The sequence below is a fragment of the Artibeus jamaicensis genome, unplaced genomic scaffold (assembly GCF_021234435.1).
Source record: "Artibeus jamaicensis isolate MK-2021 breed Jamaican fruit bat unplaced genomic scaffold, CSHL_Jam_final scaffold_847, whole genome shotgun sequence".
Taxonomy (NCBI): Eukaryota; Metazoa; Chordata; class Mammalia; order Chiroptera; family Phyllostomidae; genus Artibeus; species Artibeus jamaicensis.
In genome coordinates this window covers 17,438,971-17,456,762 of record NW_026522057.1, presented here as the reverse complement: position 1 = coordinate 17,456,762, position 17,792 = coordinate 17,438,971, and the positions used below count along the sequence as shown (strand labels likewise).

The 17,792-nt window shown below is 51.1% G+C and overlaps 1 protein-coding gene across 2 annotated transcripts in view; it reads right to left on the bottom strand.

The window, feature by feature from the left end:
- The window catches only part of ASAP3 (ArfGAP with SH3 domain, ankyrin repeat and PH domain 3), a 43,475-nt gene extending 26,084 nt beyond the window's left edge, over window positions 1-17,391 (bottom strand). For both annotated transcript variants that reach the window (XM_053660557.1, XM_053660558.1), the window contains exon 1: window positions 17,145-17,391. In XM_053660557.1, the coding sequence (XP_053516532.1) occupies window positions 17,145-17,273 (129 nt within the window). In that variant the 5' untranslated portion in view covers window positions 17,274-17,391. The remainder of the gene's footprint in view (window positions 1-17,144) is intronic.
- Between the last annotated feature and the right edge of the window lie 401 nt (window positions 17,392-17,792).

Genomic DNA, 17,792 nt, shown 5'->3' with positions numbered 1-17,792 from the left:
AACTACCTGGCTTTAAATATCCGCTCTGTCAGGGTACTTGCTCTGACTGCTCTGTGCCTCAGTTTCCCCATTCATAAAGTGAGGATGATAACAGTTCCTACTACATAGGGTTGTTGGGGAGATTAAGTGAATCCACATAGGTAAAGCCCGTATAACAGTACTATTGGAAAGCTAAAAATGTTATGTATTTCCAAATTAAGTTCAGTTTGGCTTAGGAATTTTGCAACTTTCCCTGAGCTAATGAAAGACGCCCTGCCCCCAGAGGATCCTGCTCACAAGCTGTGGGAACCACAGGTGCCGCGGGGCCAAGTGAAACCTCTACCGCCGGGCAGAGAAAGACGTCACAAGTGCTGGCTCTGTGCCAGGCACGTTCCTTGTCACTCTCCCAACCGCACTTCACACTCTAGAGGCAGAGCTGCCAGGAGAAAGAACACGTCCAGGTGCGTCCAGATCGGAGAATGCTGAAGCAAGGCGGAGTCATAATTTAAACTGAGGTCCGGCCAGTCCAAGGCCAGTGTTTCCACACCAACAAGCGGCCCCACAGGGGTTAGGGGCCGCGGCTTCTTTGACCCTAGGACTAGATCGGACTCTGAGCCCCAACTCCGCCACCTTTGCCATATCCTCTCACCATCTTCTCAAACTTCGGGGAGGGAGGAAGAGGGAGAGGAGGCCCGTCCAAAGAAAGCAAGGCTGACGACAGTGGTGGGGCCCCCGCCGCAAATGCTGCAAGGGCTTTCCTGCTGAAGAGAAACAGATTTGTTCAGTGGGGGCCTTGGAGAGCATTCCCAGGACCACGAGGCAGAAGTTCGGGAGATAAAATCAGAGTTCAGCTCAACCAGAGAAAGAAGTTCCTAAGGAAGAATACTGGATCCCTGGAGGGAGGGAGCTTCCTGTTGCTTAAAGTATTCAAGGAATTCAGATGCTAGTCAGTGATGCAGGCCCTGGATTCACGGTTCCTAGCGATGATCACTTAGATTTCTCTCGAAACTGAGTTGATGGCTCTATGCAGGAGCCTGTGCAGGCCCTGGAGAAAGACAGGTAGGACACAGAGCATCGGGGACATGTCTGGACTTGGAAAACCAATCGGAGGCCTTCAGATAGCCTTGCCTGTCCTGTCCTAGACAAAGCCTGAATTCCGGCTGGTGGCACTGCCCCACCCCACCCAAATCTCTCTCTCTCTCACACACACACACACACACACACACACATACACATACACACACCTGCCCCGGCTCTCTGGCTTGTCCTCTCTGCAGCTAAAGGCACTGCAGATGGCAGCACTAGGTCCATGCCCAGCTGTCCTGCTTGGAAGGGCCTTCTGCCTGGGCCTCCTCCTGGGTCAGGATTCATCAATAGGACTCATTCTTCATTTCTGTGATCTCTCGGAGCCAGCTGTGGTTACCATGGAGACTCTGCCAAGGGGGCAGAGCTCCTAAAGCCAAGGCCCTGGGAGCTGTAGATTAAATTCCACCATTAGACATTCACTCCTTTGGACTGTTATAAGGCATAGGCACCAAGTTTGTGGCATCATTAGTCAATCATACAAACAGAAAGTGGTGGGGAAGGACACGAGACCCAAACTGCCTGTAACTCCCTTGCTCATTTCCAGTCCATGGGCCCCAGGCCCTGGAGGTCCATGGAGTTACCACCAGGGCCCTAAGAAGCCACACTTACCATGCGCCCTACAGATTAAAAAAAAAGTCTCCAAATTCGTATGACCATATATGTATGCAGGTGTTTTGATGGATAAGACCCAGAAATTTGTAAAAGCATTCTTGAATTCATGGTAGCTTTTTGTCCTTTTCCATTTCTTGATCAATCAGCTCTAAAAGTACAATTGCTGAGGAAATGAAACCTTGACATTAAGACGGGGTCCTCGCATGAGGTGGCCGGACCCCAGCTCCTTCGACCTTGGACTGCGAGGTCCACAAAAGATTAAGTTATATGTGCGTGTTAAACGTGAAAATTAAAACATGATATTTTAAGGAGCAAACTGAAAGTTAGACTTAAAACATTTAATAAAATGATATATAAAAATGCAAAGAAAACTGCCTTGGTTGGTGTAGCTGGGTAGGATTGAGTGCCAGCCTGTGAACTAAAGGGTCACCGGTTCGATTCCCAGTCAGGCATAGCCCTGAGTTGCGGTCCACATCCCTAGTTGGGGGGGTGTGAGAGGCAACGACTGATGTTTCTCTCATACATGTTTCTTTCTCTCTCTCTTTCTCCCTTCCTTCTCCTCTCTCTAGAAAAAAAGAAAGAGAGAGAGAGAAAGAAAGATAGGATGATTATGAGACAACTGAAAACAGGATAATGAATAATTTAGGAATTATTGTTAACATGTTAGGGTACAATACATGTTTGGAATTTGCTTCAAAATAAGATGAGAGTCAGGGAAACAGGTGCGGGTGTGGAGAGAGCAGGACGGGGTTACAGGTAAATGGGGGGACGGCTCATCATTCCGTTCATTCTGTTCTGAATACTCTAAATTTTCCATCATCAGAGAAGAACGAGGGCTAGTAGATGAAAAGATAAATTGGCAAAGTACTAACCGTTGAAATTGTGTGAATCCACTTGTGTGTATGTTTAAACATTTCTACAAGACTAAGTTAGTAAAGAGCCTCTTACATTCAGGAAAGTTGGGGACCAAGGCACTCGGTTACCTGAAACTCCTCCTTCACACCTTAGGGTGTTGATCTGGCCCCTTTCAATGGACAGCTGTCGGGCACAGCTGTCAACAGAGGGGCGGGGTGGGGAACAGCGGGTTTTGGAGAAGTCAGCCTGGGGGCTTCGCCATGACCAGTGGAGGCCAAGGGCCAGGCGGGAGGGTCCTTACAGGGTAGGCAGAGCGGGTTTAGCTGACCTGCTGGCTAAGGTAACCGCCAAGTGCTGTGGCCTAAATATTCACAAAGAGGACACACTGTAGAGAGAGCACAGGATTCAGAGTGAGGAGACCTGGGTTCAATGCCAGACCCAATTCCTTACTAGCTCTGAGAAGCTGAGCGAGCCCCTGCCTCTCTAAGCGAATCTGAACCTGCAAAATGGGAATGAGGGTCGCTGCGGCTCCAGGCCCCTCCCACTGCGAATCGAATCACCTGAAGTCAGGAACACTGGCAGCCCACGGAGACGTGAGCTGTCCTGTTCATGTCATGCTCTAAGTCTGCTTTTTCTCATCCACCTGCCCAACCATCAGATCCAGAGCAAGGCAGGGAGCCCCACAGGGCCCTTCCTGGGTGGCCGGCAAGGAGGGGAAAGGGTGGGGCTGAGAAGTATTTGCTCCCGGGCAATCCCAGCTTAGCTCCACTCCCTTATTAGCATCTACTCCAGGATCCCAAGTCTGCAAACCTGCTCCTCTCCACCCAGTGCAGCAGAGGGGCAGCGGCTGGGGTGACGTCTCTGACAGTCACTGGCACTTAGGAGCTCATTCAAACATACTGAGCGCCTGGCTGCACTCGCAGGGGCTGGGGGAATGTCAGGCTTGGGCACTGCCTGAAAGTGCTCACAAGGAGACAGCGGTACAGTTGCAAAGGGTGGAGGAGGCCTTGGGGAGCACAGAGCAGGGGAGAAACCTGTGTGGGGGTGCGGACGAGGAGCACCCAACCCACCCTAGGATGAAGTGATGCTACACCAGAGCCTTGAAAAAAAGGAGACACTGATGAAGCCAAGTAGGATGGGGAAGATGACTCAGAGAGGAGAGGCGCCTCTGCTAAGTCCCTGGTAGGAGTGCTGGGCACATTTGGGGACCAGCCAGGACTTACTGGAGCAGGTGCCTACCAGGACTGGAAGGGAAATGGTGAGCAGCGAGGCTCAGCAGGGCCTGGACTGACCCGCTGGGAGACCATGCTCATAAAGAAAGCTGCACAGATTCTTCTATATCATCCCTACTATGTGCCAGGCTCATTCTAAGTACATGGCATACTTTGTATCATTGCATGTAATCCTGTCAACACCCCCCAACCCCGCCCCGAGCCTTCGCAGATAAGGAAACAGGCCCAGGGAAGCTGCAGCATTTGCCCAGGCTCACACGACTAGCGAGGGTGGAACCTAGGCTCAGGCCTAGGGTGTCGCACTCCAGAGTCTGTGCTTCTGGTCCAAACCTCTACATGTCACCCCGTAAGTGATGGAAGGCTGCTGGAGGGTTCTCAGCAGGAGAGGAGTGACTTGATAAATCTGGCAGCAGAAAGGTCAACGCCGAGACTCAGCGGCAGACTCTTGTCCAGGTGGGAGGAAGGGGTTGTGCCTTGTCTACGAGGCATGACAGGCTGATGGGGAGCACAGCCCAGTCTGGCCCAGAGCATATCACCCAACAGGAAGGACTCGATTCCAAGCTCTGAGGATGCGTCCACTTACTAGCAGGAATCTGACCTCCGCCCACTTACCGAGTGCTGGCTTTGGGGCAGGCACCTGGGTTATTCCTCCCCGCTTCCCCGGGAGGTAGTTATTATCCTCCTCCTTTCACAGAGACTGGGGCAGGTTAGGCAACAGGCTCAAGGTCATGGAGGTGGCTCTAGGAAGCATAGAGCCCTCTGCCTCCAGAGCCCTCTCTCACTATCACGCTTGAGTGAAGCACAGGGTACATGCCCCCTCGCTGAGCCCCAGCTATCGCTGTAAGGATTGCCGTGAAGACGGAATCGGGTCCTGTTTTGTCCAATGGTGGATGCTGGGCATTGAAAGTCAATGCGGAGACACTGAGGGAAGGAGGGCGCTGAATTTTAGACCTGCACCTGCCGTTAGCCCCTCTGAGCAAGTTCCTTGCTCCTGTGCCTCAGTTTCACCATTTGTACAATTTAGAGCTGACAGACATGAACGCTAAACACCCTTTGAGGTCAAGGCTCTGGGACTCAAAGTCAAGGTTAATCGTACCTGCAAGGCTGCTCCAACCTCAGCCACCAGCAGGAGCAAAAGTTTCCAAATGGTTTTCATCTGGAGAAGCCCCCAGCCCCAGCACCTGAGAGTCCATGCTGGGCCAGTCAGGAGGTGCCAAAGGTGAGCAGGACTCTTCCCAGCTGCTCTTTGCACACCCGTGTGGAAGGGGCAGCCCCTGCAGTGGCTATACTGCAGGCCTGGGGGCCAGGACCTGGGGCCAGCCCCAGCCTCTGGTGCGACCTCGCTAAGTCTCCCTCCCTCCGTGGCCCGACTCTTCATCTGGACTGAAGAGGTTAGTTGGTGACGTGGAAGGCTCCTGCCAGCTCTGACATTTGTTAATTCAGGACCCCTCGGCCTCCCACTCTTTTCCTTCCTGCACTGCTGGAGCCCGTGACTGGCCGTGTGCCCCTCGGTGGGGCCCCCACAGACTTCTCCCCAGCCGGAGAACCTGTCCAGCCTTGCCAGCTCAGCCTCCCCAGCAGCCTCTTGCAGGGTGGTGGGAAGCGGGAGGAAGAGGGGCTGCAGGAAGGGAGCCTCACCCTCCCCATATGCTGAGGCCTCTGCAAACCCCAAGTTTCCTGGCCGGGACTTTCCTCAGGAGACTGCTCAGCAGGGATGAGCTAAGAGAGCAAGAACTCGGCAGACAGACGTCTGAAGATTCCGGTCTGACCCCAGCCTGGCCCCAAGCCCTGAATTCCACCCAGCTCTGGGGAGAGCCCAGCCTGCCCTCCTGGACAGAGCAGCAAAGGGTCCCATGCCTTCCCATCCTCCGGGCCACCTTGCAGGCCTGGATGAATCCCTGCCTAACCCCACTTGGACTTGATAACCACCACTAACCCCTTAAACCCCAGCCCTGTCCAACTTTTTGCAGTTTCCTCAATCTGCCAGACCTGTTCCCGCTGCCTGGAGAGGCCTCCCCATTCTGCCCAGTAAACACTTCATCTTTCCTGACTCAGCTTGAAGGTCACCCCCGTATCTACCACACAGAACTGACCCCCCCAGAACTCACCTCTCACCTATACGCCTCCCTGTGCCCATTTTAATCAGGGTGCTTATGACTCTCGTTTACCTGACATGTCCAAGTTCTGAAAACTCCAAAAGGGCAGGGATTGGCTCATTTGCTTTTGTATCCACAGCATCCAGCAGAAGGACTGGCACAATAAATGCTTGTGGAATGAATGAATGAGTATATGAATGAATGGACATTAGTAAGGCCCTATGGAAACACAGAAAAGACAGCAGGAGTTAAGGACTCCAGCTTTTACATCACACTGTCATGAGGTCCAAATTCTGGTTCCAATTTTTAGTTGTGTGACCTGGGGTGAGTGACTTAGTTTCTCTGAGCCGCCTTTTTCCCATCCGTCAAATGGCACAATAAGAGCACCTATCTTATCAGACCGAATGTGAGCAAACATTGAAGCACCTACCCCAGAGCTGGGCACACAGGGTGGCTGCGTGGTAGCTATCCTGCCCAGCAGACATCTCTGTATTCCCGGGCCCTGAGTCACATATCCCCAGGCTGCTGAGTGGAATCACCTGGAATACTTAAACAAGCAAGAGTGCCACAGTCTCATGTCAGACCTACTAAATCAAAGACTGTGAGGAGGGCGAGGGACAGCCAGGCATCACCAGTGGAGTGAGGAGGAGCACCCCCAAGCGCTTTGGACGGCCCAGGTCCAAACCCTGGTTCTGCCACTTGGTACTAGTAGGGTTGCCAGATTCAGCAAAAATAAATACAGGACATACAGCTATAGTTGCACTTCAGATGATCAATGAATAAGTTTTTAGTATAAGTATGCCCCAAGTTTTGCATGGGCATCCTGTACATATTTTGGCAACCCTGTGTACTCTTGTTATTTTATCTCTCTGTGCCCTTGTTTCCTTACGGGGGTTTTATGCATCAACACATGGGAAAAGCTTATAACACTGCCTGGTGTCTGCCGTCCCTGTTCATTGCTTTTAAGGCAACCCAGAGGACAGGGAAGAACCTTGAAAACATCGTGCTAACTGAATGAAGCCAGACACAAAAGACTACATATCACAGGATTCCACTGCTATGACACGTTCAGAACAGGCAAATCCACCGAGACAGAAAGCTGCCAGAGGCTGGGGGGTGGGGGGGAGTAACTGCTATGGAACACAGTTTCCCTCTTGGGGCTGATGGAAATGTTCTGGGGTCAGTGTGGTGACTGCACAACACTGCGAATCAAAACCACTGAGCCGTATGTTTAAAACAGTTGAAAGAGCGAATTTCACCTCCGTTTTTGCAAATCTACCAAAAAACAACCCAGGGAATTACAATGTCCGGCCAGGACTGAGAACTGGGTGGGCTCTCAAATGTCTGACGAAGAAATGAGTGGATCAGAGAGAGGCAGGGACAGTTTGAGCTGGACAACCTGCCCTGTCCAGAATTGGGTTCAGTTACTCGTTCCTGGACACCCCCAGGGTTCACGGGAGTTCTCCTCCTGCTCTGGCGCCGCGGCTGCATGGACAGTTTAGTGCTCACTGGTGGTGATTACCTCACCCCCGCCCCAGCGTCTCCCCTTTTCTCTGTGTGCTTCCTCATCTCTTTAACTATCGCATGTGCCGGTCTACTTGTGTTTTTAGTAAAAGGGAATTTTAAAAATGTATTAAATATCTATTATGTGCCAGGTATACGGTAGGTATTTTATATATAATCCCCAAAAATCCCCCCCTAAGATTGTTATTATCACTCCTGATTTACAGATGGGGACACTGAGATTCAGAGAGGTTGAGTCGTTTGCCTGAGGTCACACAACTGGCAGGGACTGAAACCCAGGACTGCCAGATTGCAGTCACTGTACTCTCCAGACCTCAGCCACGAGCCCACAGACTGGGGGTTGACAGTCATTTTTTCATGGACTTGAGTCCTTCTTCCCAGATGAAGACGGGGATTATATGAATCACTATTTGGGACATGCTTATAACCTACCATCTCCAACTCTCAGAACCGGCCATCCCCATGACGTTCTCAGGACTATGCTCTGAGAACTATGCTCCCAACTTCGTACAGAGGGGGTGTTCAATAAATAGAGTTTAAAGGACTACTAACCTTGAGAGGGCCTGCAGCAGCTCACCACAACTATCTTTACCCACACTGCTCCTCAGAGTCATGGGGGAACTGCTGAAATGCTCACTTGTCCAGGCCTAACATGTCAGAGATTTTGATTCAGTAGGTCTGGGTGGAGCCTGAAGTTCTTAGAACGCAGTCAAGGTCAAACCCAGCTGAGTTAGAGAACATTTAGCAGCTATTCTATCTCAGCCTTCCAGACCTCCACAATGAGGCCCAGTCACAACGTTCCCCAGACACACAGAGCCCGGAACCCTGCCTCAGAGTCCTGGGGAACCCACTGTGCCTCCATGGGCCTCACCAACTCCTGTGCTCCAGGCCCAAGCACTGGGCCCATCAAAGGGAACGCCTAGCTCTGTCGAAGGACTGACCCAGCGCACGTGGTTTCATTGTGCTTCACTTTACTGTGCGTTGCTGATGTCACGTTCTTCACAAATTAAAGGCAAGACCCTCCCCCAGCAAAAGGATTATAATTCACTTTTTTCCCAGGCTTGCTCTATTGCGGTGGTCTGGAAGCAAACCCGGAATATCTCCCAGGTACGCCTCTACTACCAAATTACCTTTGAGGGAAAGCATTTTCCTTCTGCTCTGACCTAAAGTTCCCAAATTGGCCTATGTCACCTCATTGGCCAGAAACAGCTGAACACGAGGAAAGAAATTAAGCACAGAAGACTGAATTTGAGGAGGGGAGGAGACTCTGGGAGGCTGGACACAAGGCTGACATCTCCGAGAAGTCCCTCCGCCCTTGTACAGAGCCAGCTGGTATGGGAAGGGGCTGGGCTCAGAGGAGCTGGATACTAAGTCCATCCTGGAAAATTCTCTTGGTCCAGGTCTCCACTCCCCTATGTGGAGGAGAACGTCTCATCTGCCGTCTCCTGAAATCAGTCCAGGCCGGTGTGGAGGGGAAAATAGCACTAAATTGGTTCTGAAGGGCATCAGTGACTTCGGCGTTGTTAAAGCCAGGGGTCATGTCTGCCATTTTCTTATTTTATTTCTGGACATGTGGGCAGCATGTGACAGAGCCCCCTCATCGAAACATTCCTCTCCTGGCTTCTGAGGTGCTGTGCTCTCTTGATTTCCCTCCTTCCCCACTGGCAGCCCCTTCTCAGTCTCCTTCATTAACTCCTCTTCCCATCCTAATCTCTCAACACCGGGACTCCCCGGCGCCTGTGTCTGGGCCCTCTTCATTCCTCTCCCTGGGTGATCTCATCCATTCCACAGCTTTAAACACTAGCTAATGCAATGGACTGCCTGCAGGAGCAATCTCCTGGCATTCTTTTTTTTCTTTTTATTAGAAAGGGGGAGGGAGGGAGAAGGAGAAGAAAGAAATATCAATGCATGGTTGCCTCTTGTGTGCCACCTACTGGGGACCTAGCCCGCAGCCCAGGCACATGTCCTGACTGGGAATTGAACTGGCTACCCTTCAGTTCGCAGGCCGGTGCTCAATCCACTGAGCCACACCAGCCAGGGCATGGCATTCTTATTAAAATGAAGATTCCCAGATACTGTCCTGCATGCTGGCAAATCTGCTCAGGATATTTGGCTCCTTTTCTTTTTTCTTTTCTTTTCTTTTTTGGTTAGTCTGGAAAATTACCCACTGCACAAGTCTTGGCAGAGCTTGCCTCCTATAAAAGCTGGTAAGACCAAATTCTTGCTTTTCCAGCCTCCCTTGCAGCTAGGGTACAGGTGTATGAGCTAGGCTTAGCCAATCAGAGGCACTCACTGGAAACTTTGAATCAGGAGCAGAGAGAGTAGAACATCTATTCTTATACTGGTGGCAACAGCACTGAAGATGCCCAGTCTCCAGGGCATGGTGGCAGTGCAAGCTATGACATTTAGTAGATAGTAGCAGTGTCCTCACCAGACTGGCTCAGTGAGGTGATTTTGGCTGAGATCCTGCCTGATGCCCCACCCTAGTCTCTGGCCTCCCAGAAATTTTGCGAACTGCTGAATATTCCCTTTTAATGAACTCCTTTTTTGTTTAAATCAGTTCAGGATGGTCTCTGTTACTTGCAATAAGAAGCCCAAGTAAGATACAGCTAGTGAATTAGACTCTCTGGGAATGATGCCAGGTGACTCTTACACAGATGCAAGCTTGAAACTCAGTATCTCAATGCTGACAACTCTCAAATGTGTGTTTCCAACCCACTCCTTTGATCTCCAAACTCATATATCCAATGCCTTCTTGACATCCCCCCCTTGGATGTCTCACGGGCTGTAGGATGTATAATCTGAATTCTTGATTTTCCCCCAAACCCGTCCCTCTCCCAGATTCCCCCTTCCTGAGAAGGGAAAATGGCACTCCCCCATTAGGAATTTGGGAACTGTTCTTGACCACTTCCCACATGTACTCCATCAACGCACCTTGATGTTATTTGTCATACATCCCTTAGCAACACATATGCAATCTGAGAACTGAATTGTTCGATGATTCTGCCATTGTGCAACATCATAGAGGGCACTTACACAAACCTGGATGGTAGAACTTACACACACCTAGGCTCTATGGTCTAGCCCACTGCTCCCAGGGGACAGGCCTATGTAGCGTGTTACTGTACTGAATACTGTAGGCAATTGTGAACCACTGTGCTGTGAACAACTACAATGGCTATGATGTCACTAGGGAAGAGAAATTTTTCAGCTCCACGGTAATCTTATGGACCTCCATCATACACAGTCCGCCACTGACTGAAACATCGTTAGGCAGTGTGGGATTGTTCAGTTGACCCTTGAACAACATGGGGGCTAGAGGCGCCAACCCCCGCATCCCTGCGAGGTCGAAAATCCACATACAACTTTGGAATCACCCAAAACTTAACTAACAATTGCCTACTGTTGCCTGGAAGCCTAACTGATAACATAGTCAATTCACACATATTTTGTATGTTATATGTATTACATACTATATTCTTGTAATAAACTAAGTAGAGAAAATGTTATTAAGAAAAATCATAAGGAAGAGAAAAATACATTTACAGTATTTATTGGAAAATATCCATGTAGAAGTGCACGCGCACAGCTCAAACTCGTGTTGTTCAAGGGTCAGCTGTACCTATAAAATACCTGTAGAACCTGCCCAGCTCTCTCCCCCAACCATGGCCCTACCCACACCACCATCATCTCCTCCGTGAACAACTGCCACAGACTCCTTGGGTCCTCTCCTGACCCCTCCAATCTAGTCTCTACACAGCAGCTGCTACATCTTTCTAAAATATAATCAGGATCCTATTGCTTGCCTGCCAAGTAAATAAAATCCAAAGTCGCTATCAGGGCTTCGAAGGTTGCACAGAATCCAGCCCCTACTTAGAGTCCCAAACTCACCGGGCCGCGGCCCTTCCCTTTGCCGGACGCTACGCTTCTGCTGCTCTGGACCATTTCCAGGGTCACAAACCCTGTAGGCTCTTCACTGCCTCAGGGCCTTTGCTTCCGCCGGTCCCTCCCTCTGCAGCACCCTTGCAACATTATTCTCTACGAATGCTCCTTTTTAGTTTTCTTCTTTTATTTACTTTTTATTCGGCCAATGTGTTCTGAGCACCTACTATGGTGCCATGATGAGATACATTCTATTCTCCCAGAAGTCAAATAACTAGTAAAAAATCAGATTTTTAAGAGAGGAATTATACGAAGAAAGATAAACTTTACCTCTGATGTGTGCTGCAAAGGACAGAGATACAGAGCTTTCAGGGAGAACTGAGCTACAGTAAACGTAGAGTGAAGTTAGGAGGCCACGCGGTTCTTCAGGGGAGAGGCAATGGCGGCTTGGACTAGGGCAGAGTACAGAGAAATGGGTAGACTGCAGTAATGCTAAGAATGTGAAACTGATGACCCTCTGTGGTGAAACGGGCATGTGGGGCGCGAGACTTCTGGACTGCGTAACAGACTAGAGGGAGATAGAACTCAACGAGAAGGGAACGCCGGAAGGACCAGCCTGGGGGAACGTAGTCAAGACTGTGGTTTTGGACAGGTTAAGACGTCTCAAGGAAATAGCCAAATGAGAGCAGTTGGGCATGAGGGTCTGGGCTGGAGGTACAAATGACTGAGTCATCTAAAGGTGGGAGAGGACTAGAGCCTTGGATATGGGTGAGATTGCCTGGGGTGGGGTCCCTTCTGCATCACTAGCTGAGAGATGTGGACACAGGACCAAACCTCAAGGGAGACCTTGGCCAGGAGGATGAGCCTTCATGCCATTTATCATAACATGCAATTACTGACTTATTTGTTTACTTGTTGACTACCTGTCTTCTCCGGATGACTGTAAGCTCAATGGAGCATCTCTTTTAATGAGCTATGTGTTACCCAGTGCCTAAAGCAGGGCGTGGCGTGAAACAGTCCCCAAACTCTGTGCTGGCTGCTGTGTCTCTCAGCAGGACTAGCCTGAGCCACTCTAACATGATTGGGTCCACGGGTCCCTTACTGCCCAGCAAAAAGCCCAAATGCCGAATTAGCATTCAAGGCCCTCCAAGCTGTGCTGTATCCACTGAGCTCTCCAATCCATTTTTAAAATTCTCTTACACCTGAGGTTTCCAAACTGGGGTTCATCTACACCTGGATGAGCACAAAACAGGATGAATGCAGCGCCTCTCCCCGGATCCTAGATTGTGCCAAATGAAGCAGAACTGCCATGGACATGTGGGGGCATCTTTCTAGGCCCTGCCCCTCTTCTCTGAGAAATGCACCCCTCCAACCCCTCCACAGTGTGTAGATCTCAATGCCATGTTTACCCTACTTGCATCTATTCCTCCATGACCTCTGTGGATGAAAGCAGGGTGGGGACCAGGCTTCTGGAACCTCAGTCCAGAACTGGGCCAGGCCATTAGCCTCTCTGCCAAGAACTTGGATGTGGCATGCCTGTCTTCCCCAGAAGACTCCGTTATGCCTTTTGGGGCCTGTGTGATGACAAGTGATTGAAAGCGCCGTTCAGATGCGCAGAAAGAAATAGAGGCAAGAGACAGAGAGAATGATGAAGCAGCTGCCTTTGTTTCTGACTGATTTCCCAGCCTCCACTGAGGCCCCGGGGGAGTTTCCGGCCTCCAGTGAGGCCCTGGTGAGGTCTACTGTTCCTGGCGGCTCCTCAGCCCCCGTAGCACCTCTGGTTCCTTAAAACAAATTTCCCCGCCATGTAAACAAGAGGAGTTCTAGGTTCCGTACACACAGTCTCTAAGATTACGTAATTTCTATTATTTTCTTGTAGAACAAATACAGACAAAGCAGAATGTAAAATTCACAAGACTATGAAGTATTAAGAATACACTCCTTTCTAAATAACATTCAAAAAAAGCAAAAGCCACAGAGGAAAAGATGGGTTCGACTCCAATAAAACTGAAACCTGTGGATTTTAAGACATGATACCAACTCAGGCAAATACCCCTCCCAGCCACCACTCCCTCCCGGGTGGTATATTTCTCTCTGAGGCCACACACTGGGGCGCACGCACACCTCCCTACCCAGTGCCTCTGGAGAGAGCGTAGGGATTGCAAAACACAGTCAGAGGCGACTTTAGACTTTCCAGTTATGCTTTTAAACTTTTTAATGAAAAATTATTATCTTTTGTGTAATTAAAGCTTCATGAGATCTCTCTTTCTTTCTCCACGTATATAAAACACAAGCCTTTGAAGACCTCCTGTTTACGATGGGACTGCTTGGCCGAGACCCACTAGGAGACAGAGGTTGACTACCAGTGCGAGATGCGCAGCACAGTGCGAATTCTCAGCACTAGGCCAGACGACTTACCTCGTTCCTGAGTATGCTTTTTCCCCACCATCCTCAAAATTCACTCACGTATGTTCTTCCCTTAATAAAGTTCTTCCCGCCCTGGCTGGTGTGGCTCAGTGGATTGAGCAGCGGCCTGAGAATCAAAGGGTCGCTGGTTCGATTCCCAGCCAGGGCACATGCCTGGGTTGCAGGCCAGGTTCCCTGTTGTGGGTGTGCGAGAAGCAACCAGTTGATGTGTCTCTCACACACCGATGTTTTTCTCCCTCCTTTCCCATCACTCTAAAAATAAATGAAATCTTGAAAAAAAATAAACTTCTTCCCTCCTTCAACACCCATCTAGAAGTGTCACTTCCTCTAGGAAGCTCTCCCTGATTGTACCAATCCTCACTGCTCTCCGCCTGCCCCGCTTATTGGTCTCTTATGGTACTGACTGTACCTTTCTCTGGGCACTCAGGACAGATTCCTAGGGTTCCTACTTATCTCCCTGAGATAGGCTGCATCTTCCCATCCAGCCAGCAAAAAAGAGCAGCATCTTAATGTCCTTTGTACCTAGCACAGAGACGGCATGGAGAAATGGACAGGCCTTAGAGTCAGACAGACCCACTATGTGACACAAGGCAACTGCCTTACCCTCCCTGGACCCATTTCTACCTGTGTTATTATAACCAACAATTAGATGATGGAGGTAAAGGGGCCAGGACAGGAAAAGGTGGTTGACAGAATGATGATCTGTCTTCTTAAGACGCCCTCATATGTCTACAGTGTTGCACAATTAAAAACAAAAAGCTTTGCCCTGGCTGGTGTAGCTCAGTGGATTGAGTGCAGGCCTGCAAACCAGAGTATCACGGTTCGATTCCCAGTCAGGGCACATGCCTGGGTTGCAGGCCAGTTCCCAGAGGGGGACACACCAGAGGCAACCATACATTGATTTTTCTTTCCTTCTCTCCTTCCCTTCCCCTCTAAAGATAAATAAATAAAATCTTAAAAAAAAAAACAAAAAACTTTAACAACCCAGAGAGGTAAGAAGGAGGGAGGAACAAACCCATTTTGAGGTTCAAATAACTGAGGTTCAGAGAAATGACAGAGGGAAGACAGGCAGCAGGACTTTAGAGGGAAAGAGAATAGGACCAGGGGTTAGAACATTTGGGCAGAAATGTCAATTCTTCTCCTACCCAGCTCTGGGAGCTTAGACTATTTCTTGTATGTTTGGCATGTCAGTTTCCCCATCTCAAGTGAGAGCCTTCCTAGGTGGTCTGGATCTCAAAGGATTCCTCAGCGCTGGTATTCTGGATTCCTGTGACCTGCCCAGGGTCCTTCCCAGCAGGACTGCAAAAGAGGGGTGCAAGTCCCAGGATGGAGACTCCCAGGAAACCAGCTGGGATTGGAAGACTTGATTTAAGAATCAGTTGCATTTTGATTCAGCCAAATTCCCCCCCTTCGAGCCTGGGGCTGGGTTAGTCATACCCAGAAAAGGGGAAGGGAAATGCCAGCTTCAAACGACATGTAAATATAAACACAAATGCAAAGCCAAACAGGAAATCTCAGGAAAGTCCAATCCAAAGGTCAGATTCTAACTTTGGGGGCAGTAAAGTGCCGGAGGGTAAAGCTGTGTCTGGGCGCCACAGGCCTGCTGTTGTAAAAATGAACCTTCCGCACGGAACCACACCAAAGTCCCAAAGGCAAAGGAGACCTGGTTTTGTCAGGACTGAATTGGGGCAGAGCTGAGCCCTGACCTGGGCCTGTTCTGGCCCCCAGGCCCATTCCAAGGCCTCCTCCACCCGCTCCAGGCCCATGCAACTACTTACAAGCACCAAGCCAGGCAAGAGCAGGTGCACGGGTATAAATGACCATTTCTGTCCCTGATGAAGGGTTCATAGTACAGCCTCTTCTCCTACTCTGGCTCTGATTTAACATTTTAATGAACAACCCAGAGAGGACTGTGAACTGTGACAACCCTAATGGTACCGGCAATGAACTCTTCCGGGTCATGAAATGTGAGACTGTAGAGACAAACCTCAGACTGCTGTCCCCTCAGGATGAGGCTCTGTGGCAGTTTCCCTTGTTAGCCTCCCAGGAAAATACAATTCATATTCTTAGGTGGTGGCCTCCAAACTACTGGTTCTGCCCAAGGAAGGAAGCCAAAGATCACTGGCTGCTTCTTATTTAAATTAAAAACTGTGCCCCTACTATGTGCAAAGCACTAGGCTGGACTCTGTGAGACAATGGACAAAAGAGACCCAGTCTGTCTAAAGAGGTCCATCAGTTAACCTGATCATCATTCCATTTACCAAGATGCATGCCTTACATGCATTGCCTCGTGTAATACCACAGCCCTGTAAGGTAAATATTATTATCTCCATTTTACAGATGCCAAAAGCAGGGCTCAAACAAATCAGGTCACATGCCCAAGCACACACAGCTGGCCAACTGCAGAGCCAGAATTTGAACACAGTCTGCCTCCCCCAGAGCTGGTGCTCTTTCCACAACCCTCTGTCACCCACGACAAAGGGACAGACACAGACTCTGACATGGGGGTTCAGCCCGCCAGAAGAAAGGAGGAAGAGAAATTTTCCAAGAGACTGATTCAGGGTATCATGAACTACTGAGCTTTGCGTCACCCACACAAGTAGGTGCTCAATACTCTTCCGGTGAAGGATGGAAGGTGAGAGGCATGGCTGAAGTCTAACACATCACCCAAATTCAGGGCATCCTCTGAAAGGGAGCTGCAAAGACAAACTTTTCTCCTTTGGCCCAGAGCTGCAGGGTGTCTGCCCTTGAATATTCCCTGCAGGGGAAGCCCCGGAAAGTGCAGCAGGTCGGAGAGGAATGAACTCCAAAGATTAGGGGAATGGGGTGGGGCAGCCTGTAGGGGTGAAAGAAAAGGCCTGGGACTCGCTGCTGGGAAAGACAAAGAGGAGAGGGGAGGGAGGTGGAGACTAGAAACTTGCCAACAGCCAGGCCAAGGTGAACCCCGTCTCCTGGCGCCTTCTCATTCGCATTCATTCCACAAACCCCGGCCAAATCTCTGAGCCAGCAGCCAGGGGGAGGGGGCCTCCCTGCAGCCAGGGAGAAGTAAGTTCATGACTGAAGCGGGAAGGCCTGCTTCCCAGAAGGGGAGTAACTTGGGAGCCAAGCTTATGGGGCTCTGAAGATGAAAATCCAAACAGATGTAGTGAGGAGCTGAGCAAACACATGCGATGGTGCAGGTCACCAAGAACATGGGAGTATGTCCCCCGATCTGTGCAGTCTGTCATCGAGGTGACCTCGAGGCCCCCCACAAACAGTCCCTCCAGCCCTCCCCAAGGCCTCGACGGTGAGTGAAGACGCGCATGTTCGAGATGCACTAGGTTCTCACAGATCTAGGGAGGAAGCAGGTTTCTGGGAAGTGGTAAAGGCCAACACAGCTCCGGTCACGCCAGTGAACTTCAAGGCGAGGCCCTGCTGGGACCCCGGACCTTTCCCTCCTCAGTCCCCTCACCTCCTCGCGCGCCAGTGCCGCCCCCCGGCACCGGGACATCTTGGCGGCGAAGGCAGCGGCCCCGGCCGGGGAGCTGAGGTCCTCCGCGGTGACGGCCAGGAACTCGGCGACGCTGAGCTGCTCCGGCATGGTGGGCGCGGGGTGGGGGCTCCGGGGCTGCGGGACTGCGGTGCAGGGCGCAGATCGCGCTTGCTACTCAGAGCTCGGATGGCCTCACAGCACTCCGCGGGCGCCGTCCGGGCCTCCGCACGCCCCACCCCCTTCGCGCCGCCCCGCCCCTGACCGCCTTAGCCGCACCGCCAAGTTCTCTCCTGTCCCCGGAGCCCCGGGCTGAGCTTCCCTACCCAGTCCTCTTCTCGGCCCCGCCCCCGCCTTCGAGCCTCTCCTCCCAGCTTTGCCAGAACAACCGTCGCAAGGCCCAGCTCTGGCTCCTCAGCCCCGCCCCCTGGTCTCCCTGCCCGGGAGCTCCGCCCCTGGCGCATTGCCCCGCCCCGGCCTCCTGCTGGGCTCCTCGGTCACGCCCCTTGTCTTTCGGCCCCGCCCCCTCCCTTTCTTTCGAACCTCCTCCGGCCCCGAGTCGCCCTCTGGGCCCCTCCAGGCTCCGTTCCCTTTCTGTCCGCCCCTTGGCCTCCCAAGTTCTTCTCTCTT